General features: G+C 43.6%; 1 protein-coding gene across 2 annotated transcripts in view; it reads right to left on the bottom strand.

Annotated features, from left to right (window-relative positions):
- The window catches only part of BMPER (BMP binding endothelial regulator), a 289,084-nt gene that overhangs the window by 94,578 nt on the left and 168,442 nt on the right, over window positions 1-26,064 (bottom strand). Inside the window, exons 9-12 of one of the 2 annotated variants that reach the window (XM_027863683.1) lie at window positions 22,175-22,315; window positions 18,126-18,230; window positions 11,865-11,910; window positions 775-1,104 (exon numbers count right to left, since the gene is read on the bottom strand). In XM_027863683.1, the coding sequence (XP_027719484.1) occupies window positions 775-1,104; window positions 11,865-11,910; window positions 18,126-18,230; window positions 22,175-22,315 (622 nt within the window). The remainder of the gene's footprint in view (window positions 1-774; window positions 1,105-11,864; window positions 11,911-18,125; window positions 18,231-22,174; window positions 22,316-26,064) is intronic. The other variant, XM_027863684.1, reaches the window with a different exon arrangement.

The raw sequence follows: 26,064 nt of genomic DNA, 5'->3' as shown, positions 1-26,064 counted from the left end.
CCCTCTCTCTCTCCCTCTCTCTCTCCCTCTCTCTCTCTCTCTCTCTCTCTCTCTCTCTCTCTCTCTCTCTCTCTCTCTTTCACACGCACGCACACACACAAACACATATATTGGTTTCCCTGCACACATGGGTAGCAACCTCCCTGAACATACATGCCAACTCCAAGGAGAATGCCCAGCTAAGGGCATACCATGGTCCTGTGGAAGCTGGGCCTGCTGCTATGCCAAGAGACCTCCTTTGAGCATGACAGGTTAATGAGAGATGGCTCTACTGTGGGGTTGTCTTGGCCTTTCCAGAGAGGAGCTCTCAAGAGAGCATTCTTTTCCACAGATGTCAAAATACACATCAAAAGTTGGAAGAGGCACCGACAATTCCAAGCCGGACATCCCTAATAGCCTAAAAACAGCAACAGGACAGAAATCGAGAGGAAACCGAGGAGGACACACTCGCTATTTTCACAAGGAGAGTTAACACATATGACTTCCCCGGGGATCCACAGAGCAGAAGACTGGCATGATTTGCCATCAGTCCCAAGGCTTGCTCTACACTCTACAGAACTCCATGGCGATCCAGCCATTTTCCCCTTTTGTCTGTGGTGGGAACGCTACACCAGCTATACTTGGACAAGCAGCACTTTGAGGTTTACCCAGAGAGAGGAGAAATGCCATCATGCCTGGATTCCTAGTGAAGGGCTAATGCTACATACAGTGGGGCGGGGCAGACCCAGAGGACGGCCCTGGGCCCTGGAAAGGCTCTACCCTAGGAAGCCCCACCTGCTTTGGTTGTCACTTTTAGGAGGTAGCCTTCCAGATCAATATGGAAGTGAGGAGTCTCACAGGGCAGTGCTATCCGGGTACCGTTCCACTTGACCGTGAGATGCTGCTGGAGGCTAACTGTGCCGCCGCCAACCGCGAGGTCCACAGCCTTGGTCCAAGAGAAGGACCGAGTCCGCCGGGCATCATTCTTCACCAGCACCTGGAAGGGTGAGGCAGAGGAGGAGCAGTCTTTTGTCAAAACGTACTGACATGTTCCCTGAAAGTTAAATGTCCGTCCGTCAAAAGTGTTGTAGTGGGGATCTCCAAATACAGTGCAAACGCCGGGCTCTGCAGGTGAGTAAGAAACAAAAGCAGGATAAAAACTAAATGAAGTATTTTTGTTTTCAAGTAATCTCAGAGATCATAGTAATGAAAATGGATGGGGAGAGCTACTGGTCAAGAAACTGACAGCCTCTGACACAGAGGGATTTTTTTTTTTTAACTCAAAAGAAAACGATCGTTGTTTTATTATCATAGCTCTGGAGCTGGGACACTGGGGACAATCTGGTTCAATCCTCTAATTTTACAGATGAGGAAACTGAGACCCCAAAAGGAGTTGTTACTTAGAATCATAGAATCATAGCTGAAGAATTAGATGGCACCATGAAAACCATCTAGTTCATCAACCTCAATTTATAGATGGGGGATACCAAGGCCCAGAAATAAGTTAAGTGGCTTAGAATTATAGGATCATAGATTTGGAGCTGAAAGGGGCCTTAGAGACCAACACTGATTCCAACCCCCTCATTCTGACCCAGAGAGAATATTAAGCTGAAGGGCGAGGATCTGAACCCAGGTCCTGTGACTAAACCCTGTGTCCTTAATGGCTTGTCCCAAACAAGTTCTATTCTTCCAGTTAGTTCCAAATCAGAGGTGGTTTGGTGTGTATGTGTGTGTGTGTGTGCACTTGCGTGCATGCGTGCGTGCGTGCATGTGTGGTCTTTTTTCAGTTGACTGATATTTTTGATGTCTTTCCCAATAACCTCTCTTGTTTATACACTTTCCATACTCAGACTATCTTAATATAGGAAACATAGACATTGAACTAGGATCTGTTTATCAACAGAGCTGACCTATCTATCCGGCTTCCTAAGCCACCAGACTAGCTAGGCAAGACAACAAAAAGAGGGGGAAAAAAAGAAATGAGTGGCTAGAGGAGGGGGCCTCAGCATTATTTCCACTTAGGTAATTTGGGCACGTTCACCATGGAAGGATGGAATCATGTGAATGATAGAGGAGCGATCTTTTTGCAACAGTACAAAGACAATGGGCTGTTTCCCGAGGTTTTCTCTAAGCTGCTTCCTGTTCCTTTTGAAGATTCTTCTACCCGTGAACTAAGTTTCTCTCCTGGCAGAAACCAAAACACTGAGAAAAGTTACTCTTTTCCAAACACCCAGATCTCTTTAGCAAAAAGAACTCACTGCCACTCTCTCGATGTGGTAAAAGCTGAATTTCAATCAAGGCAAGCCTGGACCTGTCAGAAATTTCAGGAATTTTAGTTTGCCGTTGGAAGGCAGTCCTGCTTTGGTCACATAATGCACAGCAGTAAAGTGCTAGGTTCATGGTCACTGGATCTGACTTGGAGGAGGCTCAAAAGGGGAGCCTGGGGAGAAGGGGGGAGGGATTAAGAGTAATTCAGTGGAAAGAGCACGGTCTACGGCTCAGAGGACCCCGGTTCAAATCTTGCCTCTGACACTCCCTGTGTGACCTGGGACAAGTAATTTTACCTATCTGGACCTCAATTTCCTCCTCTGAAATATGAGGGAGCTGGCCTAGATGATGTCTGAGGTTCCCTTCAGCTCTAATTCTATGACCCCAAGTAAAGTTCTCAATGCTGGACATCTGGCAGTTTTCTGCATTGATTGCCCCAACCTCACTGAAATGAGGGGGCTGCTTCGGGTGACAAGGAGGGTCCCTTCTGGTTCTAAGTCTGTGATCCTGTAACAGGACCTTCCATTTTCCCATCTGTAAAATGTAGGAATTACTTACACAAGGGACCCCACAGAGTCAGCACGAGGTCAGCGCTTTATAACACGTGAAGCCTGAACAAATGTGTGTAATTATTACAGTTCAGAAAAGGAGCCAGCTGTCATTGCTTAAACTTTATCTTCCTCCTGTTGTCTTTTTATCTTTGCTTTCTAGGCAGCAAAGGATGACTGATGAGGACATCATAGATAAGAATTAGCCCAAACAATGATAAGATCTGAGCTCCTCAATCAAAAGAGCCATTTGTTTTCTGTACAGGCAAAAGTCAAGAATCAAAGGGAGTCGTCCATAGACATTTTGGGCCTGTCTTCTTCTCTTTACCTAAGCAAATGGTTAAGACTCAAGACGTGGGGAAGAAGCCCTTTGGAGACCTGCCACCCTAGCTGATAGCTGGGACAGGATGGAAAGGAAATGTTTGCTTTTCATTTCCAATGTGTTATATAAAGAGATGCTGTCTTATGTTATATCACATTGGATCATACCATATGTCAACTTGCTCAACTGCAGTAATATATGTACGTATATACAGACACACATTTGGGATTTCAGAAGTTAAAATCTCATCTACAATATGTTTTCTTTGTAAAGATGTCACTTTTAGAATAAGCTTTAAAAAAGAAAAGAAGGGAGGAAGGATGCATGGTAGAAAGAGAACTAGACTTGGATTTGGAAGGCCTGATTGGTGGGTTCAAGTTAATAACTGAATGACATTGAACAAGTCACTAAATCTCTCTCTACAGTTACCTCATCTGTAAAATGAGGAGGATTTAGACTCCATGTTCCCTTCCAGCTCCAGAGTTATGACCCTAGATGTGACCTTCAACAAGTACCTTCACTTACCCGGGCCTCAGTTTCACCATTTGAAAAATGAGGTGTTTGACTAGATGGTCTCCAAGGTCCCTTCCAATATCTATAAGCCTATGATGGAGTAACCTGAGCTGTCTGGATTAGTTTGAATCTATAAATGCTTCCTCACAAAAGAAAAAAAATACACTATAATATATATGATTTCAGAAAGAAATAATCAGATGTATTTTAACAAGGCACCTACAGTACAGGAATTCCCCTCCCAATTTTGCTCTTGTCCTGTACTTTTGCCAATTTCACCCCCTGTATTGTTTTCCATTTCTCCTCTCCTCCTAGGTATTTATCACCCATTATAAACGGAGAGTTGGAAAAGACCTGGAGACCACCAAGTCCAATTTCCTCATTTTACAAATGAGAAAACTGAGGTCCAGAGAGTGTAAGTGATTTGTCCAAAGTCATAGAGCTACTAAGTTTTTCTTTGGCAGGATTTGAACTGTGACCTTCCTGACTCCACATCCAATCAATGGGTTGACTGGCTTATTAAGTGACTACTGAGTCCAGGACACTGCAACCCCAGAGGTCTCAACTCAAACCCATTTAAGGGGTAATTTACCCAATTAGGGGAAACTTTTCTAGTCCCATCTCCAAAACATAGATTTCCTTATGTCCCACTCTATGTAAATCTTTGACTGACATCCAGCTGTTGCCTTCTGGCCAGGGACAGTAAGTCTCTTTATGTTTTAGTCAGTTGTCAAGACTTTGGAGTGGTGTCAAGAGCTAGGGTTTGAGCCCACTTCAAAGAGTCAAGGTTCCTGACCTTCCCCAGCTCAGAAAGGAAATCCAGAACCTCCCCAAACTTCCCAAGTCAGAACTAACCTTGGTAGACCCAGAGGGCAGGCCTGGGGGTGGGATGGGGAGAAGAGGGAGGGAAGAAAATAAATACTCTTGAGGAAATTCTTTCTTAACTAATTAAAGAAGCTAAGTAAACCTTAACTTTCTGAAAAGAATTATTACCTTTTTTTTGAAATTTCCTTATATTCTATATCCCTCCTTTTGGAAGAAAGGTGGAGGACAATGGATGCAGAATGCTTCATACACTTTGCTGATTAGTTTTGCTTAGTTTTTTTTTTTTTGTTACAAAGAAGAGTTCAAAGTGGGGTATATAGGAATAAATGACATTAGTATATTTTTTTTCAAATGTATCAATCAAAACAAATAACTAGATAAACAAATAACTAAATGTTATTTTGTGTGAATACATATGTGTGAGTATGTTTTCTAAAGAACTAATCATACCCACTCCCCCTTCCCCCACCCCCCCCCCAAAAAAAAAAAAAAAGATTAACATCTCCAGGTATCCTGGACTGAACTGGAATGTGACAAAAACTCTAGGCAAGAATGAGAATGATGAATGAAGAACCCAAGACCTTAAGTATTGGTTTACCGACTTTGTGATATGTTATTTTTGTTCATAAATATGTAATGTAAAAATGTTTGCCTTATGTACCAACTTAAATAATGTGCATTCCTTTTAAAAGAAAAAGAACAAAGATGGTACTCTCACGCTTTTTATGCGGCAAAGAGGATCTTGATCCTAAAATTATTAAGGCTAAGTTAGAGAAAGAAAACTTTTAGGTTAGTATCACTAATGGATATTAACATGAAAATAGAAACAAAAAAATTGGCAAATAGAAAAAAAATTCAGTCCATAAGGCCATACTTTTGTCTATACTGGTAGCAGTTGACATTCTTACTTAATGTTTCTAGTCAAAAGTAAGAGCTGCAAAGGTCCCCCAGAAGCAGAAAAATGTCCTTAGAAACTAGAAGGGAAAAGTGAGCCATTTAGGACCATAAAAACTTGAGAGAAGTCCTATGAAAGATGGTAACAACAGCTGATCATAAGGGAGAATTACAGGCATAAGGATCACACCAAAAGGTACAGAAAACTCAATGTCTATAAAGACATTGTTTACAGAAAGACAATTATGAATTGACATTAGGGTTCAGTTTTTCTTCAATGGTTCTGCCTTCAGGACTTTGGGAGGAAGATCACCAAAACTTTTCCTAATTTTAGGTAGAGAAGGCAGAGCAAATGTTTTCTTCTGCCATTAGGATGTGAGCTTTCAGTTTTATCTTTGTGACCGATATATTAGGCTTGGTAAAATGCAGGTTAAACTGAATTATACTTCATTATTTTGAAAAACTCATCTTCCTACCCCAAATATTTAAATGCTTTCTTGGCATCTAAAGATCTGCCTACTATATGTGAGGAGAGAAAAGAACATGCATGTTAGCATAATGATTAAAAGAAAAAAAGTTTATGGCACAAAATATGCTTATCTATGTGTGCATGGAGGAGTGAAAGAGACAGACAGAGAGCAAGACAAGGAAAGGGAGGGGGGAGGGAGGAAGAGAAAGACAGGGACAGAGACAGAAGGAAAAAGGAGCAGGAACAAGGAGAGAGACAGACAGCTATATAATGCTTAGGAGGGGGAACGAAGATTACATCTCTCAATGTTATTTCTTTTTCAGGACACTCATTGAAACAAACTCTGGTTTCAGATGTCCAATATTCAAGCCATCTTCCATGTTAAATTCTAGACCCTTTCAGGCTTACTTGAAGTGAATTAGGAATGGTGGAAGGGACTAAGAGTTCAAATCAGGTTAAATATTTTAAAGCCAGGCCAAGACACAAAAACACCTAGTTTTTTAGTGGGGAGCAAGTTTTACATATTCCTTTAAACAATTGGAATGTGGTATCATCAAACTACCTACTTGTTGAAATGAATGTCTGCTGAATTAGATTTAATCTAGAATTACAAGGAGAGATTGATACTGATTAACTAGAGTCAAAATCTCCAGGCTTTCATAAAGTTCTATTGGTAGAAGAGTTGACTTTTGTAATTAACTGTCTTTGAGCAAAAGAGAAAGCTGGTTTTTCAACTCTTAAATCTAATATAATCTCCAGACCTACTTGTGCAAGGTAATGAGGTAGGGAAATACTGGAGCAGAATGGCATATACACTATATCAGATGGTTTTACTTTACTGGTTTTCTTTGTTTATGAGGGAGGATTCATTGTTGAAGGAAGAGCATTGAGGGTATTTCCCAAAATGACTCTGATGTAAGATTAGAAGACAACAACAAAAGAATTTTTAAAGATGTATTTGGTCTTTATTCAAATATAGTGCCATATTAATTAGTCAATTTTAGTGACATGGTAACAAAAAAGCCTTGAGGAAATACAGAAATACAGATTTCAGAGTTTGAAATGCCCCAGCAGCTATCTGGTCCAACCTATCTCTAAAAACCATGCCCTTCCTTCTACTCCATCCCCCTAAATTGTCATCCAGCTTCTACTTCAAGACTTCCAATGAGGAAGAACCCCCTACCTCCCAAGGCAGCTCATTCAAATCCAGGTAGCTATCGCTGTTGAGGAGCTGTCCAACATCCTGCTTAAATCTGCCTCTCTGAAACATTCACCTCTGGACAGAAAAGCCCACTACCTTTAGAGGCAATTTGATCTACTTCTGGATAATCCTAATCATTAAAATTTTTTCCTGTTAAATTAAACCTAAACTCTTTCACTACACTATCCACCCATAGCTTCTTATTCTATCTGGGGGGTAAGGGCAAGCAGAATAAGGCTACTTCCTTCTCTACCAGTCTCTCAAATTAATCACCTTCTAAAAAGTCTTCTAGCAACAATTTTTCATGAAGATTAAAGAGCTGGGTGGCTTTTACATATCATATAATTGACTCCATTTTTTTTATTTTTCTGGATTTCCACAACCCCTAAAAGTCCCACTTCATTTAATTCAAGTTCCCAAATTACTTATCTGTTTTTTTATGTGGTATCCCCCAGGAGAATATAAGCTACTGGGGTCACTGTAGCCCCAGGTCTACAACTTTGCAGAGTGGGGAGATAATTGGCAAGCAAGTTGTAGGGGGTTGTCTGGGGTTCAGACAGGCTAAGGGAATTGCAGAGGTCACATAATCAGAGGCAGAATATTAATTCAAACTATTCACCCAGGCTCAACCCACCACACCACTGCCCTTCCTTGCACGTAGCAGGTGCTAAATAAATGATTGGTGAATTGTTTGATGACACCAGGTCCCTAAAGAAAGACTTTGCAGGAATCTTCTTGATCATTGCAAAGGCAGACCGGCTAGCAGTCAACCAAACAGAAGGCATTTGGACAAAACATTGAACTCTAATTAGCCGACTGCTCCCCACCCCCAACCTGTATGACTAAAGTCTCTACTCAGTCCCTGTAAAGCAAAGATCCTTAGCTCAAGCTCTACATTTCCTCATTTTTATGGCTTACAGTCAACTCTATTAGCCTTATTAAACACAGCTCATTGTGGTTTCAGAGATAAGTGATTTCCACATCACACTGAATATTTGTGCGTTCTATGTCATTTAAGATCTTTCTGCAAATCTGGCCCAGAAGACCCTGTTTTGTGGTGTACTCATACCATGATAAATAAAACAATTCTATTTCCCACTCCTAAACCCACTGTTAAATTAGAGAAAACAGTGTGCTCCTGCCATTGGGCTCCATCAGAATGCTGCTGAAGGAGAGACAGAGAGAAACAGTGCAGGTGAGCATTGGGCCTGGGGTCAGTGCACTTGATTCAAATCCCAGCCCCCATAAATGAGGGGTTTGCTGATCATCTGATCACCTCTAAGGTCCCTTCCAACTCTAAATAATAATAATAATTAGTAGTAATAATATTGCTGATGATGGTAATGATAATTATTATTATTACCATCATTAATTATTATTGCATACTGTTTGCAAAAACACTTTACAAGTATTATCTCACTTATTATCTGTGATTGTATGATCTGTTGAGATGATGACAAATGGAATCAATAATCACACATCTTGACTGACTGAGCTATTATCTAGTATGGAGGCAGGGACTGGAATAATGACAGCCCATGTTTATAAGGCACTTTTCAAATATCTCATTTGATCTCCCAAATAACCCTGGCAGGTAGGTGATATTATTATCCCCATTTTAGAGATGAGGAAACTGAGGCAGACAAAAGTTAAGTGACTGGACTAAGTCCAGTGCTCTATATATTACGCCACCTAATTGCCCAAATTCTTGAATTTCCTTGCCAGATCATCATTGATATCCTTCAGTTTCAGAATCCATAGCCTCTATCATTCCTAAATCACTTGGGGAGGGGCTAGGCAATGGGGTTAAGTGACTTGCCCAGGGTCACACAGCTAGTAAGTGTTATATGTCTGAGGCTGGATTTGGACTCAGGTCCTCCTGATTCCAGGGCCAGTGTTCTATCGACTGTGCCACCTAACTGCCCTTTATCATTCCTTAAATAAAGGTTTGAGATGAAATGCAACATTAATTGGAAGGAAGGGGGATCCAGGTCTGTGCTCTCTTTGGGCTGGGGAGCTCCCAGTGTGGAAACTATCTCCACCAATGCAAATCAACTCATCTGCAACTCAGAGATTGAGAGAATTGCCTGAGGGCACAGAGAGGTTAAGAGATTTCCCATTGGTCACACCACTAGAATGTGATGGAGGCAGCACTGGAACCCATTTCTTGTAAGATTTATTACAATGTCCTAACCTCGTAGAATGCCCACATTGTGATAAAGGCCCTCCATTCTATGACTTGTCCACCCTTCCACTAAGTCACCTGCCTAAGAGGCAATGGGGGAATATTCTAGAGGCACCAAATAGCAATGAAGAATCATCAGCCTCGGAATCTTGCCTTGATTCACTCATTCTTTCATACCTGAAACAGGAAGCTGTTATATTCGTGACTGAATCTCACAAACACAAGGCTAAACCCCAAACTTCTAACTGCTCTACAACAGAGAAAGCAGATCCCAAATTTCAAGATGGAAGGACCCATCCTAGTCACCGAAGTTCAATCTCCATTGTCCTGAGGACACTGAGATCCCAGAGAATGAACTGGCATGCCCAAAGTCACATGAGTAGTGAAAGACAGAGCCACTAAGTGATGGCCTCAATGAAGTCGATCTTTAGCTATCCATTGATTCAGGCCCAGAACTAGGCAAGACAACAGTTTGTAAACCTAGTGTTGGAGTTATTGTATGTACTTGAAAGGAAATGTTTATCAGTTTGCAAGTCACCTATCCTCTTCGCATGGGCAGCTAGCTGGGGATGTAGCACAGGGATTAGAACCAGGAAGACTCATCTTCCTAGTTCAAATCATGTCTCAGACACTTCCTAGCTGTGTGACCCTGGACAAACCTGTTTGTATCAGTTTCCTCATCTGTAAAATGAGCTGGAGAAGGAAATGGCAAACTACCCCAGGATCTCTGCCAAGAAAACCCCAAAAGGGATCATAAAGAGTTGGATACAACTGAAACACCTTAACAACAATAACTAACTTCTCCGTGTCTCCAAACAACTCTCAATATATTAGATGCAGAGAAAGTGTCATATACATCAGTAGAGAGAGGTTTTTCTCTACCAGTGAAATCACAGGTCAGCAAGTTTAGCATCAAAGAAGAGATACGAGAAGACAACTGTACTTTTTGTTCAGATGTAGAGGAATCATGCAGTGGAACACTGCACTATACACAGCATTAGGCTTGTTCTATGTGGGTTAATTTTGCTTTGTTGGTTAATTCATTTTTTTCCTTTATTATAAGGGAGGGGTAAAGGTATGGCTATATTGGGAAATGTGGGTGATGTAAAAACAAAAGATCTCAATATAATTTTCCAAAAAGAAACCATGGATAAAATCCCACTCAGGCATGTATATGTGAGTATGTATAAATGTGCTATAGAGCAAAAAACTGTTCATTAATTCAGTAGAAATTTTCTCTCCTTTAATCAAATATTTATACTACTTGAATGTGGGTGCATCAGTCTGTTAGAAAAGAAATACATATAACTATCTCTCAAACCAAAGAGAGAGAACTAACCTCCAGGTCATGAAGTCCTTGGTTTAAGTCCCAACACATAGGCTGTAGGACCCTAGGCAGGGTCCTTTACTGTCCCCAAGGCAAATGTCTAGGACTGTAAGCCAGTTGTCATTCTAAAGTGCTAGAGGGTGTCCTTAGCTGAAAATTTCCTAAACCAATAAAATCCCAGGTTTGGTAACTGGATGGGGAATATAGTCATACATAAAACTCAGTCCACTGCCCACATAGACGGTCCATAAGCCACCACTCATGAGAAGAACTAAGTAGGGTCATTCAAAATCATTAGAAAGAAGAGGTTTAATGTTAGATAAAGGTACTAACACATCTCTGCTTATGTGAAAACTACTACCTTTTGCTTTAAATTACCATCAAAGCCAAGTTCTAAAAGTTTGAATGTCTTCTAAGAGGATTCGCCATGTTTTGTTTTGTTTTGTTTTTTTATCCTAAAAGAAAGTTAGCAGTTAACAAAGTATACAGTTAACATCTGTATAACTGATATCCCTTTTTAAAAGGATACTGACACCTCCCAGAGACATTCAACCCCAAACCACATCTGGATGGGGCTGATCTCTCCATTTGCACTAGATATGTTTACCCACAAAAGGGCATATTTCTGCAAGGCTTAGGCATCTCTGTGCATAGAGGAAGAAAGTGATATTGGAAGTCCAGGATTTGAATTGGAGTCAAGGATCCCTATGGTGAATAGGGCACTTTCAGAACAAGTTACTCAGTTACACATGTAGGAAAATAGAAGCTGTCAGACCAATGATCCATTTCCTATCAGTGGAAGGTTTTGCCTTTGGCAAAGGAGATCCTTCATACTTTCATGAAAGAGACTGTGGGAATGCTGGGAAGCAGGAGGGCCTACAGCTGTCAGACTTTACAAGGCTAGAAAAAATATATATCCCTTCTGGATTATTCCTGAAGTCAGGTTTCACTAGGTATCATTATCTTAGCTTACCGGGCTGCAAATGTCATTAACACTTATAATGGACACTCAGATGATCTAGTCTTGTTAAAACTTCATCAGAAGTCTCTCCAACACCTCCTACGGGGATGGTTGCCATTCACCTGGCTTAATTGTACTTCTTGGGGAGGGGGGACAACAAATTGACTGTCATTTATTGTAGGGAAGTGGGACGGCTCAATTTTATCCCCCAAAGCAACAGAATGTGCATAAAACAGATGATATAACCCGACCTGGTGGAACAGGAAACCTCTCTCTCCTACCACCCCTGATCCCCGCCCCACAGACATCCCCAGACTGAAACAATAATTGCAAAAATGTAACTTTTTTGTAAAAAGGAAAGAACTTACTCACTTTCAGTGCAAATAGGACAGCATCCCTTTCTATTCAGAATTTTACCCTGATGAGGAAGAAAAGAACATATTCATTTCAATGAACAGATTACTTTTCTAAGAGCTAACATGTCTGTAACATTTTAGGGTGTGCAAAAGGTTTTACGAGCATTATTTCAATTGATCTTCAAGTCCATTCCAAATCAAGAACTAGGATTCTATTTATTTCCTAGTATGGAAATTCCCTCTTCCATGCAGCTCAGCCACTGCGACCTAACCGAGAGCATTAGAAAATTGCCTGAAGCACATGACTTGTCCAAGGTCATTCACCCAGCACGTCAGTGACAGGACTCAAAACCAGATTGTCCTGACTTTAAAAGTGGCCCTCTCTCCAGTTCTCCACTTCCCCTTTCACTGGTGACCTCTACAAATGAATTCAGTACATATTTGAATTCAATCACCAGATGATGATGCCACCATGCTTTTGAGGTCCTTCTGTTGCAAGGTCAGGAGGTCTCTGGCAAAGGCAAGTATTAGAGACTGGGCAGCAAAATGATAGCTTCAAGTCCCTGGTTTTGAGACCAGGCCAAGTGACTTAAGATAATAGGTGAGAGATACAATGCTTTAAAGGCCTCCCTCATGTGACTTTTGTCATACAGAGTTAAGGTGAAGAATGTTTGGGACTCAGTCTTTTTACTGATATCCAAAACCAGTCTCTGACAGACCATTTTCCTGGATGTAATCATAAAAATGACCTTTCAGAATATCAATTCATGGAGGCCCTGCATGTATTTATTTTGGTTCACTTTCCAAAGGTTTTATGGCAAAAACAAACAAAATAACCAACCCTCTGATTCAAGTCCACAGTCATCTGACCCTTTGAATGAATGGAGTACTGATAATGCAAATCAAGCTGATTCATTTTTGTTGTCCAGGAGGCAATGTGTTATCCATGTGAATTTAATTCTACTTGGTCAAAGCCAAGACAGTTCACTGTTTCGTAAAATTGGGTAATATTCCAGAGATTCCATAGAAGTTCAATATGCTATTGAGGACCCTCTGTTGCAAAGGCAGGAAGTCTCGGGCCAAGATGAGCATTACAGACTGGGTGGCCTAGCCCACGAGCCCTGCCTTCTCTTTACATTCCCTCTCTGGGTCATCTCATCTGCTCTGCTCCTGTTGGCTCATTTGTCCTCTCTACGTAGATGGCCCCCAAACCTCCATCTCTAGCCCTCGCCTCTTTCTTGTGCTCCAGGCCTGCATCACCAGCTGCATGTTGGACATCACTTGGACATCCCATCAGTATCTCAAATTCAACGAGGAGTCTATTAACTTCTCCCCCAAATCTACTCCTCCCCCCAACTTCTCTATAACAGCCAAGGTTCTCTATAACCATCATCCTTCCAGCCACCCAAGTTTTCAACCCCAGGTTTATCTTTGACTTTTCCCTCTCCCTCACCCAAAGCTTCCAATCAATTGTTGTCTCATCCATCTCGCCTCCAAGACTCCTCTCCCGTGAGTCCCTGTCTCTCTACTCCCACAGCTACCATCTTGACTTAAGCCCTTGTCACCTTCTGGGGACTGTTACAATAGCCTCCCAAGTCCTTCCCTTCTCTAATCCATCCCACATTCAGCTGCCAAATTGAAATTCCTAAGCACGAGTATGACCATGTCCCTCTCCTACTCAAGAAGCTTCAGGGGCTCCCTACTGCCTGTAGGATACATTACAAATTCCCCTGGTTGGGATTTAAAGGCCTTCGTAATGGAGCTTTAACCTATGCTTCCAGGCTCATTTGAAATCATTCATTTGCCACACACACGATGATCTAGAAGTACTGACCCACTAGCTGTCCCTCTCCATGGCATGCTGACTACTCCTACTCTGCATCTTTGTACGGTCTCTCCCCCATTTCCCAAATATTCTCTCTTCTCACCTCCATCTCTTGGAAACTCTAGCTTTCTTCAATGACCAGCTCAAGTCCCCACTTTCCCCAAGTAGCCTTTCCTAATCGCTTCGTGAATGCCCTTCCAGCCCCATGAAATGACAGCATTGGCTTTGTATATAGCTTGTATTTCCTTGTCTATGAATACACTGTTTCCCTACCTCTGCCCAGAGAATGTAAGGGCCCTATGGGCAGGATTGGCTTCACTTTGGTTTCCATATTCCCAATACCTTGCACAGTACCTGCCGTGTAATAGATGCCTAATAAATGTTTGTTCAGTTAAATTGAGTCATGACTGGAGTTCTCTGTTCACTGGGTCAGTGGGTCCTTCATACATTCAGCCACATTTTTTCTTGTAAGCCATAAGAAGCCAATGCTTGTACTGATGCATCTACTTCCTGAGGGATTTGTGTGTGTAATGGAGGGGGTGTGGCCTTGAGGCTCATCTAAGAACCTGGCAATTCCGCTAGGCTGGAAGCCAAGGTTTATGGGTAAATCATAAGCCCAGGGGTCGGTGTCGTGGCGGAGCAAATCAGTTGCTGGATATGTAGTCAAAAGACCTGGGTTCAGATTCCTCCTGATTGCTGCAGTGACCTTGGACAAATCACTGTCTGGGCCTCAGTGTCCTCATCTGTAAAACAAGGGGGTTGGACCAGCTGACCTCAGAGGTTGCTTTCAGCTCGAGAGCTAAGAAACATGTTAAGAAACAAGAAGATGACAGAAATCAGAGTAGATCTAACTGCTATCCTCAGACCTCTCTGCCTCAGTTTCCTCTGCTGTAAAATGAAGGGATTGGACTAGCTGATCTTTAAAGGACTAAGAGATTCATGATTCTCCATCAAAGCCTCATTACTTATAACAGAAGTAGAAACATTGTCTCGGGTCGCCTGCCTGGAGGCCAATGACCCACGTCATCCTTTCCAAGGCCGTCCTTCTCAGGATGGTCATTTGTTCCTCAAGGTTCAAATAATGCAGACTGAAAGCACTTTGCTTGTCTATTGGTCAGTCAATCAATAAGCAATGATTAAGTGCCTACTATGTGCCAGGCTGGGGATACAAAGAAAGGCAAAAAATTGCTGCCCCTGAGGAGCTCACATTCTAATTGGAGGAAGCAGAGGTAAATGATGAATTACATACCAGAAACAGAATAGAAGGAAGCTCATTTCAGAAAGGAAAGTACAAGTAGTGGGAGGTGGAGAAGGTGTGAACCAGGAGCCTCCTATAGAGGGTAAGATATGGTTTATTCCTACTGAGAAAGCTAGGTGGCACAACCTGAAGCTAAGAAGACCTGAGTTCAAATTCAGCCTCAGACATTTAGTAGCTGTGTGACCCTGGGAAAGGCACTCAACCCTGTCTGCCTCAGTTTCCTCAATTGTAAGATGAAGATGATAATATTTGCCCCTACCTCCCAAGGTTGTTGGGAGGTTCAAATGATATAATATTTATAAAGCATTTAGCACAGTGCCTGGCACATAGTAGGTGCTACATAGAAGATTATTCTCTTCCTACTCAAAAGCTCATGCTGCAATGCACAAACATGGCCAGGATCTGAAGGTTGGGGAGACCACACGTCACTGAAGTCAGCCCTCATATCAAAGGAGACAAGAAAGCACATGCTTTTGCTGGCAAAATAATCCCCTCTCATCAGCAGGAGCTGTAGGAAATGGTCCGTGACATGTCCTCTTGCTCCTGGGGATATGTTCTGTTCTCCTGTGATGCTCGTCCTCTGGCCCTGAACCCATGCTCCCTTCAGCTGGGGGCCTGACTGTCCTTTTTTCTGGAAGGAGCCTACTCATCGACTGGAAGCCAGAAGGGACTGTGGGGAGTCCAACATCCTCATCTCACAGATGAATCAGGGTAAGTGACTTTCCCAAGGCCACACGGGGAGGAAGTAGCAGTCAGGACAGAAGACAGGTCCTGTGACTTTAAATCCAGGGCTCTTTTGCTAGAAAATCTGAACTTTCACCATAATATCCTGAGCATACTGGAAAGGGAACAAAAAAGGTGAATACAAGCATCCTGAAGGGAGAGATCATTTAATTTTGGTCCCCGTAATGCCAGAGCCTAGTATAGAGCCCAGCACAAGGTAAGTGCTTAACACTTGCTCGTTGATTCAGTCCCGGTGTGTTTTCCATTATCTATTCACCCAATGAGGCCTGGATGCATTTGTACACACACACACACACACACACACACACACACACACACGCACACACACACACACACACATACATGCATGCACACACACATGCACGCACATACGCATACTGGCTCAATCAGGAATAAAGTAGGAATAGAGAATACATCCCACGGAGCCTTCTGTTGGCTTGGAGGGTAGGAGTTGGGGGATGTCTTTGTGTGTGTATCCCTTTAAAATTAACAGTGGCAAAGCTGAAAAGCAAAGAAAGTAGGAAGAGGACAAGTATTCCCAATTCAGAACACTGTTGAATTAGCTAGTCCTCCCCAAACTTTATCCCTGAGAGGGAAGCATTTGGGACCAAGCGAGGGCAGGATCTGGGCCAAAGAATTCTGGCCTCCATGAAGTTATTCAGAGACCAGCATAGTAATGACAAGAGGGAGTGGAGGGCTGAGACGCCTCCTTTTAGGGACAGACCCTCAGGGGCCCCATTCAGGGCCATCGACCCAAACTGTCAGCTGCATGAGTAGTTGAGGACATGAAGAAAGCCAGGCTAGCCTGGGGGCCTGAGTGCTAGCCATTCTCTGGAAGCCCAGAGAGGAGCCCCTTCTCCATGTGGCAGGGTTTCCAGGGCACTTGGCAGCTCGACTCCAGCCTGCTGGAGCCCCTAGGTTGGCACAGCATCCTGTTTTTGTCTTGTCGAATAAGGAAGTCTATCATTGCGAACATGTGTGGCATGGGTTCATTAGCAGCCAGGGTTCCCCGAGGACTGGGATAAATGATGTGATCCCCTTCTTCTCAATGAATATTTATAAGCAAAGCATGCTGAAGTCTATTTATTATCTCTCCCCCTTTTTTTCCCTCTTCTTTTATGTGAGGTTTTCAGTTTTACGTCTGAGGTTTTTTAGAGCACGACTAATTAGGGTTTTACTCTCTCCTTCCCCACCCCCACCCCACCCCACCCCATCCCCACTTTCAGCCTTCATTCAGTTGTGCAACAGAAACAGCTGTTGGAGTTTTTGCCTTGCTTGGCACTCAGGGAAAACAGCAAGGGTTTTGTTTGCAATAATAACAGATGTGAATAAAATTAAAAGCTGTCTATAACTGGGAAGGGAGGATGTATTCTGATGGTGTGTGTGTGTGTGTGTGGTTTAATTTGCCAGAAGCTGATAGGTTGAATCTTTTTCTCCCCCAATGGGCCCTCAACCTGAAAAAGTTTCCTATTCCATAAGCTTAATTCAACAAGGCTCAGACTTTTAAAAAGATAAAATTTATTTTATGGTCTGCCCAGTTAGAGCAGGATGATGAGTAGCAGAGAAAGAAAGATTTCCATGAGAGTTCTGTTTTCGTTTGGGCTGACATTGCAGGCCTGGGGAAGGAGGAGGAAGAGGGAGAGGCGATCTGGGCAAGGGTCGGAGAGAGAACGGGGTCTACTGGGGAATGTATGAATAAATACGCCTCAAACTGGAGGGAATGATGGAAAGAAGAGTGGTCTGAGTCAAGAAGAGAGAAAAATAGAGGGAAGAGGAAAAATCAGGGAATGATGGAAAGTGAAGGCGATATTGGAGCAGAATAACAAGAAGTCAATGGGGTATGGAGTGGGGAAGGAAGCACATTTCACATAAATGATAAAGGAAATTTTTTTTTTAAATCCAGTGTTGGGGCAAGGGCAGAACTTTTGATTCAACAGAACATTTGGAGGTTCAGTCAGTCAATAAGCATTTATCAATTGCTTACTATATGCCAAGAACTGTGAGAACAATTTTTTTTAAAGCAGATGCTGCCCTCAAGAAGCATACATTCTAATGGGGGAGACAACATGTTAATAACTAGATAATATGCAAGATAAATACAGAGTACCTCATTCACAGCTTTGAGAGGTTGGGGGAGGTACCTGGAATTAATCCTGAGAGGCTATTAGAATATTTGAGAAGGATTTGAAGCAGGAAAAGTCCTCAATGACTCTTTAGACTAGTCCTTTCATTTTAGAAAACCAAGGTTAGGAGAAATGTTAGGTTGCCATAAGTCACACAACTAATAAATGGGAGGGTCCAGATTTAACCCCAGGTCCTTGGACTCCAAATTCAGAGCTCTTTCCATGACATCCCACTGCCTTCTCACACTGTTCTATTTTCTAACATTTTCTAGCATCGGAGCCCACAGGATAAAGACAAAAAGCCAAGACCGAGCCTTCGCCACTTACGTGTGGACAGCTGTCGATGGGAACGCATTGCTTCTTCTGACACTCAGTCTTGCCTTTCATGCAAGCACAGATGGTGCAATTAACAGAGGACCACATCTCTCCATCCTGTAGAGGGGAACACAAGCAGTCACTTAGCCAGCCCAGCAGAAGGTCTCTCAATAGCATTTCTCCTCACAGGAGAGTGTTTCGTTCCTTTAGGGAGGGAAGCCACTGTTTAGTCCAAATTGCTTTGAGTTAGCCATCTCCAGCCACTAAGCCTTGGGCTGGAAATCAGGGGAATTCTTTGTCTCTGTCCCCACGGTCCAAAGCAAATTCTTTGGAGTCTAAGCAGACCACATTTGCATTTTGCATTTTTTATTTATTTGGTTTCCTTCATCTAGGGATACAATCGCACATGAATTTTCATACAGGGTTACAAAAATCTAATTTTCCACTCGGTGACATGATTGAGGCATTTAGGCCCTGACACGCAAGGACATTTCATGAAAATGTGAGGGAGCAGAGCATTCATTCCTTAATGTGACACCCCTCTGGCATGGCCCACCGAGGGCACAAAGAACAAAGCTTAATCCAGGTGACCGACAATACCATAGCAGACACCTGATCAGCTGAAAGTCCCAGACACCAAATCCTGTGCAGGTAAATGTGCAGGGGCCCTCCAGGTATGGCTGGCATCCTCTCGCCCACATGCAAGGGCCTCACTTGGAAAGCATTTCCTAGACTTGTTCCTTCCTCTGAGGAAGGGTTGTTTGGGGAACCGTCTTGGCTCACAGCATGTTGGATTTTACTTGTGCCAAGTACAGTGAGTAACTGAGTGACTGACGCTCTGTCCCAGGCACGAGAGGCCCCTGGGCCTTGTTAATGCTTGCACAGGGCAGTGTAGCGGGTTGTGGGGTGGGAAGATGGAGATGGGGAGCAAGACAGAGGGGCCTGGAAACAAAACAGAAGCCAGTCACATCCTGTGAGGAAACAGGAATCACTGGAGCCTCACCGAAAACTGGAATGGACCCTAGAAATTGGCATGGGGACAGCCTTCACTAGCACAGAGCCCAACCTAGTGGTGCCTCCTCATCCCATGTCCTCTGGTGGGAGCAGAGATTTAGAGGTGCACAGGCCTTCAGAGGAGGCCATCTAGCCCAACTCCCTCATTTTATAGAAGAGGAAATTGAGGCACCAGAAGTGAAGTGACAGGGTCTCACGGCTAGTAAGTGTCAGAGATCAGATTTGGACTCAGGTCTTCCTGACTCTTCTATTCACTAAATCTTGCATAGAGGATCAACACCTTGAAGGCTTTCCTCTGTAGTTTAAGACAGGGTGTTCCAAAAGTCTTCGAATGACTTTATGCTGGCAAAGCTTAGAACTACATTGGGATTACTGCATTAGGATTTTTGGGATACCCCATCCATTCTCTGGAAAGTGGGGAACCCATGTGGGGCAGGGGGGCTGAGGTACATAAAACACGCAGAGGATGCATTTCCTCTCACTTTGTGTCTGTCTTGTCCAGTTTTCACATTGACTTTGTTGTGTCCACATTGTGCTTTCTCCTAGCGCAGGGACAGATTTTGCTTTCATCCTTGCAGTCGCAGGGCTAGAGCACCCAGGTGTATAGTGGAAAGAGTCCTGGATCTGGGTGCAATCGATCTGGGCTCAAATACTTCCTTCAGTACTACCTGTGTGATCTTGGCCAAGTCAATGAACCTCCCTTGGCCTCAGTTTCTTCATCCCTTAAATAAGGGAGTTGGACCAGATAAACTGACATCCCTTCTAACTTTGCATCGATGATCCTTCGATTCTGGAAGTCAGAAGACCTGCATCACCCCCAAAAGGATGAGCAGAAAAAGCAACTAGGAGCGATGGGTAGAAATTGCAGAGAAAAAAACAATTTAGGCTTCATGTCAGGGAGAACTTCTTTATAATTGTTACTATGTCAAAATAGAATGGGCTGCTCTAAGAAAGTACTGAGTTCAAGAAAAGGCTGAATCACCATTTCTCTGGCCTGATGGAAGGCGATTCTTCTTCATGAGGTAGAGTTCAGTGGTGCCAAACTCAACTATAAAAAGACCACTCAGCCATACATAAGATTCTCTGCCAGTGGCTTATTGACTTAGAAAACCACTTATTAACAGCAACTATGTTTTATTGTATTTTTATTTATTTTGTTAAATATTTCCCAACTACATTTCAATTTGGTTTGGGCCCACTCAGGGATATTGTGGGAAGTACTCATCAGGTGGGCAGTAGATGTCAGCTGAGGTCCCTTCCAACTCTAAGATCCTGTGATTCAGACCCTGCCCCTGACATTTGTTCACTGTGTGACCCTGGCCAAGTCTCTAACCTCCATGTGATTCAGATGATTCCCAGGGCCATATCTACTAGGTACAGACAGTTTGTGATCCGCATAGATAGAGAGAATTCCCATACCAGGAGTTCTCAACACCAAGGAAACCAGAGATCTACGAGTTATCTAATGAGAGGATACATATGAAAGTACTTTGAAAGTTGCAAAGGGACTTTTTTCAAATGGAACTTATTATTGCTGAGCAGAACCAGCAATGGAATTAGATTCTATATTAGATTCAGACCACTGTGTCCATAACATCAATGGGTAATCACCGCCAGGTTGAAGCAAGCCACCCACGCAAAGGAGAAAGAAGTGAGTCCCAGACAGTCCATTGGCAGGAGTCAACCATGTAAGGAAAGACCTTCCCTTTCCTGCTGGTGGAAACGTTGTTATTTCGGTGTTTGTAAGAATGTTTCTATGGCAAGACTGTAGTGATGGGAATCTCAGTAAATACGGAGGGGGAGTCTTTCTCTGAGGGGAGGGAGAAGGAAAATGGGCAGAATACTTCCTGAGAGACAAGTGATCTGTGAGACCCTAGAGAAGCGCACAGTTCTCATAATCTGATCCAGGAAAGGTATGATCATTCATTAAGCTCTGGTTCTATCAGGCATCTTGCATGTTCTGCAAATGAGCTGAGAACCAAGAACCTCATTGGGATTGGAAAGGGGAGCTTAGTGGGAGGTCCAACAGAGGAGAGGGGCTTGGAGCTCTGAGACAGGAACAAGCAGCTGGCTGAGACCTGCAGATGAGCTCTCAGGAACCTATCAGGCTACCACCTAACACTGAGGGCACACTAGTGATACCAGAGCCAGGTGTGAGCTTAGAAAAAGAGGCAAGGACGCCAAGCTCTGCCTCAATGTACGACCAACCTTCACAAAGGGCTAGTGAAGCCTTCAGGCCAAGTGAACAGAGCAGTGAGAAATGAGTCAGGGGAGAGGATCAGATTTCCAGGGGCCAAAGCCACAGAGACTCAGGAGGAAGGAAGGGGAAAAAAGGCAACGTTAATTAGGAATCTTAATGCAAAGAAACATATTCATCCTCACAGTTTTCTTTGAGCTCCATTCCAGTCACACTGGCCTGCCAACTGCTCCTCAATCATGATGTCTCACCTCCTACTTCTGAGACTTTGTCCGTGAAGGCTGTTCCTTCCCCCATGCCCGGTATGCCTTCCGTCTTCACTCCCACCTCATAAAATTCCCTGCTTCCTTCAAAACAAAGCTCCCACATGAGTTCCTCTCTGATCTTCCCAGTTGTTAGAGTTCTTTCCATTCTGAAATGCTTTTGCATATATTTTCATTTACTTATCTGTATGCATGCCATATTCCATCAGGAGGACATAGTAAGATCCATGGGCACTATCCCACCTAGCCTTCTCTAAAAGACATTCTGAGGAAGGAGGAGAGCTGGAATCTCCAATTCCTTTTCACAAAAGGGAGCTGGGTAGCCCCAAACAGGAGAGAAGTGTGGGGCATGGCAGCCAGAAAGTTCCCTAAGGGTTTAACATCAGCAGATGTTGGGGTTACCACAGACCCCTCCCCCTGTTTGGAATAGCCAAAGAGGAAATAATTGACAAACTTTTCCTTTTGAACTGCTTCTCAAACTGCTTAATCCTATTAAGACCCCACAGAGGCAGACTTGCAAGAGAGGTTTCATTTGGGATATTGACAGTCATCACAATGGAGCCCAAGAGCCCTGCTCCAGACGTTACCCGGAAGATCTTGCTCCCAAGCTTGCATACACGGACGTCTTTGGGGGGCATATGCACAAGGCATTCTTCACAACAGGAGTCTCTGCTCTTAGCACAAGCTCCTGGAGGAAAGCATTTCTTCTTGCACACCACGGTGGAGTCCTGGCATGAGAGGCAAAAACAAAGACAAGTGAATGCTTAAGAAATGACGTTCTCCTCACACACTGGCACCTGCTCTACCCCAGCCTGGGGTCCAGCATCAACCCCTTCCCCCTCCCTGGCCCCCACCACATGCCCCACCTCTGCCTTCAGAATTGCCCTCTTCTGGAGTACTTCTGAAGCACTAACTCTATTGGACTTCCATTTGTATGCACAATTTTTTGTGTTTCTAAATTTGATAGTTTTTGTTCTCACATCACTTTCATTTCCAAATATCTCCCTCCCCTATCCCTTATACAGTAAGCCATCCCTTGTTCATAAAAAAAAGGAATGAGGGAAAAAGTCATTCTGCAAAATTAACAGAGATTTTAGCTGGGTAGGACCATGTATGTAACGTTCCACAGCCATAGTCACCCACCTTTGCCTAAACAAATAGTTAATGAGAATCTACTATTATACAAAGTATTGTGATGGGGGGACAAGAAGATGCATTAGATGGAACTACATGAAGACCACATGGGAGGCTATAGAAAGAATGCCAGACTTGGGTCAGGAAGACCTGGGTTCAATCCAATCCATGCCTCAGACTCTTAATAACTATGTGACCCTAAGTAAGTCATTGAATCTCTCTCATCTCAGTTTCCTCATCCTGCTTCACTATGAGGCTCAAATGAGATAATCTATTAAAATGCTCTATAAATGATGACTATCATTATGAAACACGTGCCAGCCCTTTAGAAGCTTACAGTAGACCAGGAAGAGGATTGTGATTCTCCTGGCAGCTGCAGGGAGAGGGCTGAGACTGCCCCATAGACCCATTTAAACTGGGAGGGAGGCCTGGCCTCTATTTCATCAATTGCCAAGTCTCTGATTCTATCTCACCCCCACCCCCCCATGCCTCTCATCCAGCTTTTTCTCTTGACTCACACACTTGCTTCTTGCCTCTTGCCTGGATTATTGCAATAATTATTAAATTATTAATAATAATAATTATATTCATATAATTAAATTATTGCAATTGGTCTCCATGTCCATTCCATTCTCCAGCCAATCAATTCATCCTCCATGCAACTAAAGGAGTGATTTTCTTAAAGCTCAAATCTGACTATGTTACCCTCACCCTCCCATTCAATAAACTCCAATGGCTCCCTATTACCTTGAGGATTAAATAAAAACTCCTCTGTCTGCCATTTCAAGCCCTGCATGACCTGGTTTTCAGTTGGTCATCCAGTTGATAAGCAATTATTATGTGCCTACTATGTGCCAGGCACTGTGCTAAATACTGAGACTACCAAAAAAAAGCAAAAAAAAAATGCCCTGCCTTCAAGGAGCTTATAGTCTAATGGGGGAGGCGACATGTTATATTTGGATAAATTGGAGCTAATCATTAGAGAAAAGCATCAGCCTTTGGGAGGGTTGGCAAAAGCTTCTTCAGAAAGTGGGATTTTAACTGACGCTAAAACAAAGCCAGGGAAGTCAGGCGGCCATAATGAGGACAGGGAGAATTTCAGGATGAGGATTGGTCAGTGAGAATGGAGAGATGGAGGGGCTTCTGCAAAGAACAGTGAGGAGGTAGGGTCACTGAATCAGAGTAGCCCCATAGGTTAATAAATGCCTCATTGTTCCTTTACATACATTCTACAGTCCAGCTGGCCCATTTCTTGTTCCTCACATTCAATTTCCTACCTCCATGCCTTTGCCCTGGCTATCCCCCATGCCTAGAATGCATTCCTTTTTCAATTCTACCTCTCAGAAATCCTGATTTCCTTCAGATCTCAGCTCCAGCACCACCTCCTACTTGTGGCCTTTCCTGATGCCCCTAGCTACTAGTGCTTCTCCCACCAAAATTATCTCATATTATTTCTGTAAATAGTTTGTACATGCTTATGTATGCTATTTCTCCTGGTAGAGTGTAAGCTCTTTGAGGGCAGGACTATTTCACTTCCTGCTTTTGTGTCTCTAGCACCTTGCACAGTGCCTGGCACATAGTAGATGCTTAATAAATGCTTTTTTACCTTTTTCCCAAGGAAGAGATATGAGAGAATACCTCTCCCCTCTTCTTTGAGGAGGGATTATGTGTATGGAACACTGTGTGTTTTGTCAAATATTGCTTAGTCTTGCTGAACCGCTTTTCTTCCTCCTTCTGATTCATAGTTTTTAAGGGACTGCTTTCTGGGAGAGGGAGGAGGTGATACTCCCACTAAGAACTGTAAGTGATGTAAAAACAAAAGCTAGGGATAGACATTATTTTGAAAAATAAATCAATGTCTGCTGATTAACTGACAGGGCAGGAACTGTCTCATTTTGCCTTTGTCGCCCCAAGGCCTGACATAGTCCCTGGTACATAGTAGGCATTTAATAAATGCTTGTTGACTGAGACACATCTTTGGCCCTCTTCCTGCCTGTCTTTTCCCCTTCATTCTGCACTAGCAGTGCCGGCGTCCATCCAACAGCAATACCCTGACCGCAAGCTGGGAATAGGTTAGGTCCAGTGGGAAGTGCATGGAGACCACCATGATGTAGGCGGAGGGTCAGGGGCAGATGCAAGACAGGGGAGCCACTGGACCCAGGCCATTGGGGAGGACAAAGTTCCTGTGTCCTTAGGATCCAATCCATCCCCTGAAATGAAAACAGTCTGCCAAACGCCTGCTGGAGAGAAAGTCAACCAAGTCTGCACAGCTCTGCTGTTAAAGCCATTACTCAAGGAGAGGCCTTCAAGAGTGATTTAAATGACATTAAGCCCCATTCCAATAACAGACTCATCCACCACCACGTTATTTCTCACAGACAACCACAAAGCCACCACAAAATAAGGACATTTGGTCTCTAAATCGTTTCGTCAGGTTCCACTGGCTGCCGGGGAAGGGAAAGATGAAGCTGGAGACTGGATGAGGCTTCCAAGTCAGGGCTCCCCAGCTGGCCTAGCGTGTACCCCCCCACCCCTCGTCCCACTCCCAAGCCTTCTTACATTTCCACCAAGAGTCATAGGCCATTACCAGGCTTCTCTCCTCCCCTGAGATACCCTCCAGCTGCAAGGAGAGAGTTCAGGCAACCATTTCTACCCCTAATCCACCTTCTCTGCGGGGAGTGCCTGGAGCTTCCAAGCCCCAACCTGCACCCCCCCCCCAATTCCTGGATTCACAGACTTCAAGTCAATATAAATTCTCTTTGCACCTTCCTACCAACAGGCCAGGGACCCCTGCTCCAAGCAACTTGATCCTCCCAAAGGTAAACCTCAGTGAAAACGTCTATGAAACTGCTTCTGAACTGGAGATTAATAACAAGGAATACCCAGGAACCAGAGAGACCCATCTCAGGGCAAACACAGCTCATGGGGAATCAGGGCAACCTGGCAGGAGGGGAGTCCAAGGAAATCAAAAAGTGATGGGTGCTGTCAAAGCCTAAACATCCCCATTAAGAATCCGTAATCTGTGAAATTCCTGGCAGAAAAGCCAAACAAAGATCCCCAGGAAGGAGGCCAAGGTAAACACCAAGGGGCTGTATATTTAGTATATGATAATGCAAGCACAGGAAAGGAGATGGGGAAGCAGAGGAGAGTTGGGTGGAGGCAGAGGCTTTAAGGCCAGGGTGAAGGAAGTATGCAATGCCCTCCCTGGCCCATCCGGGAGATCAGCAGAGTTTGAGCCCTTATTTCTGGCCACTGATTTATACTAGTTGATAATTGTGAGTGAGTTTCTCTCTCTCTCTCTCTCTCTCTCTCTCTCTCTCTCTCTCTCTCTCTCTCTCTCTCT

The sequence above is a fragment of the Vombatus ursinus genome, unplaced genomic scaffold (assembly GCF_900497805.2).
Source record: "Vombatus ursinus unplaced genomic scaffold, bare-nosed wombat genome assembly UNPS02014773.1, whole genome shotgun sequence".
Taxonomy (NCBI): Eukaryota; Metazoa; Chordata; class Mammalia; order Diprotodontia; family Vombatidae; genus Vombatus; species Vombatus ursinus.
Note: the sequence above shows the minus strand (reverse complement) of the source record. Positions and strands in the feature narration are given on the sequence as shown.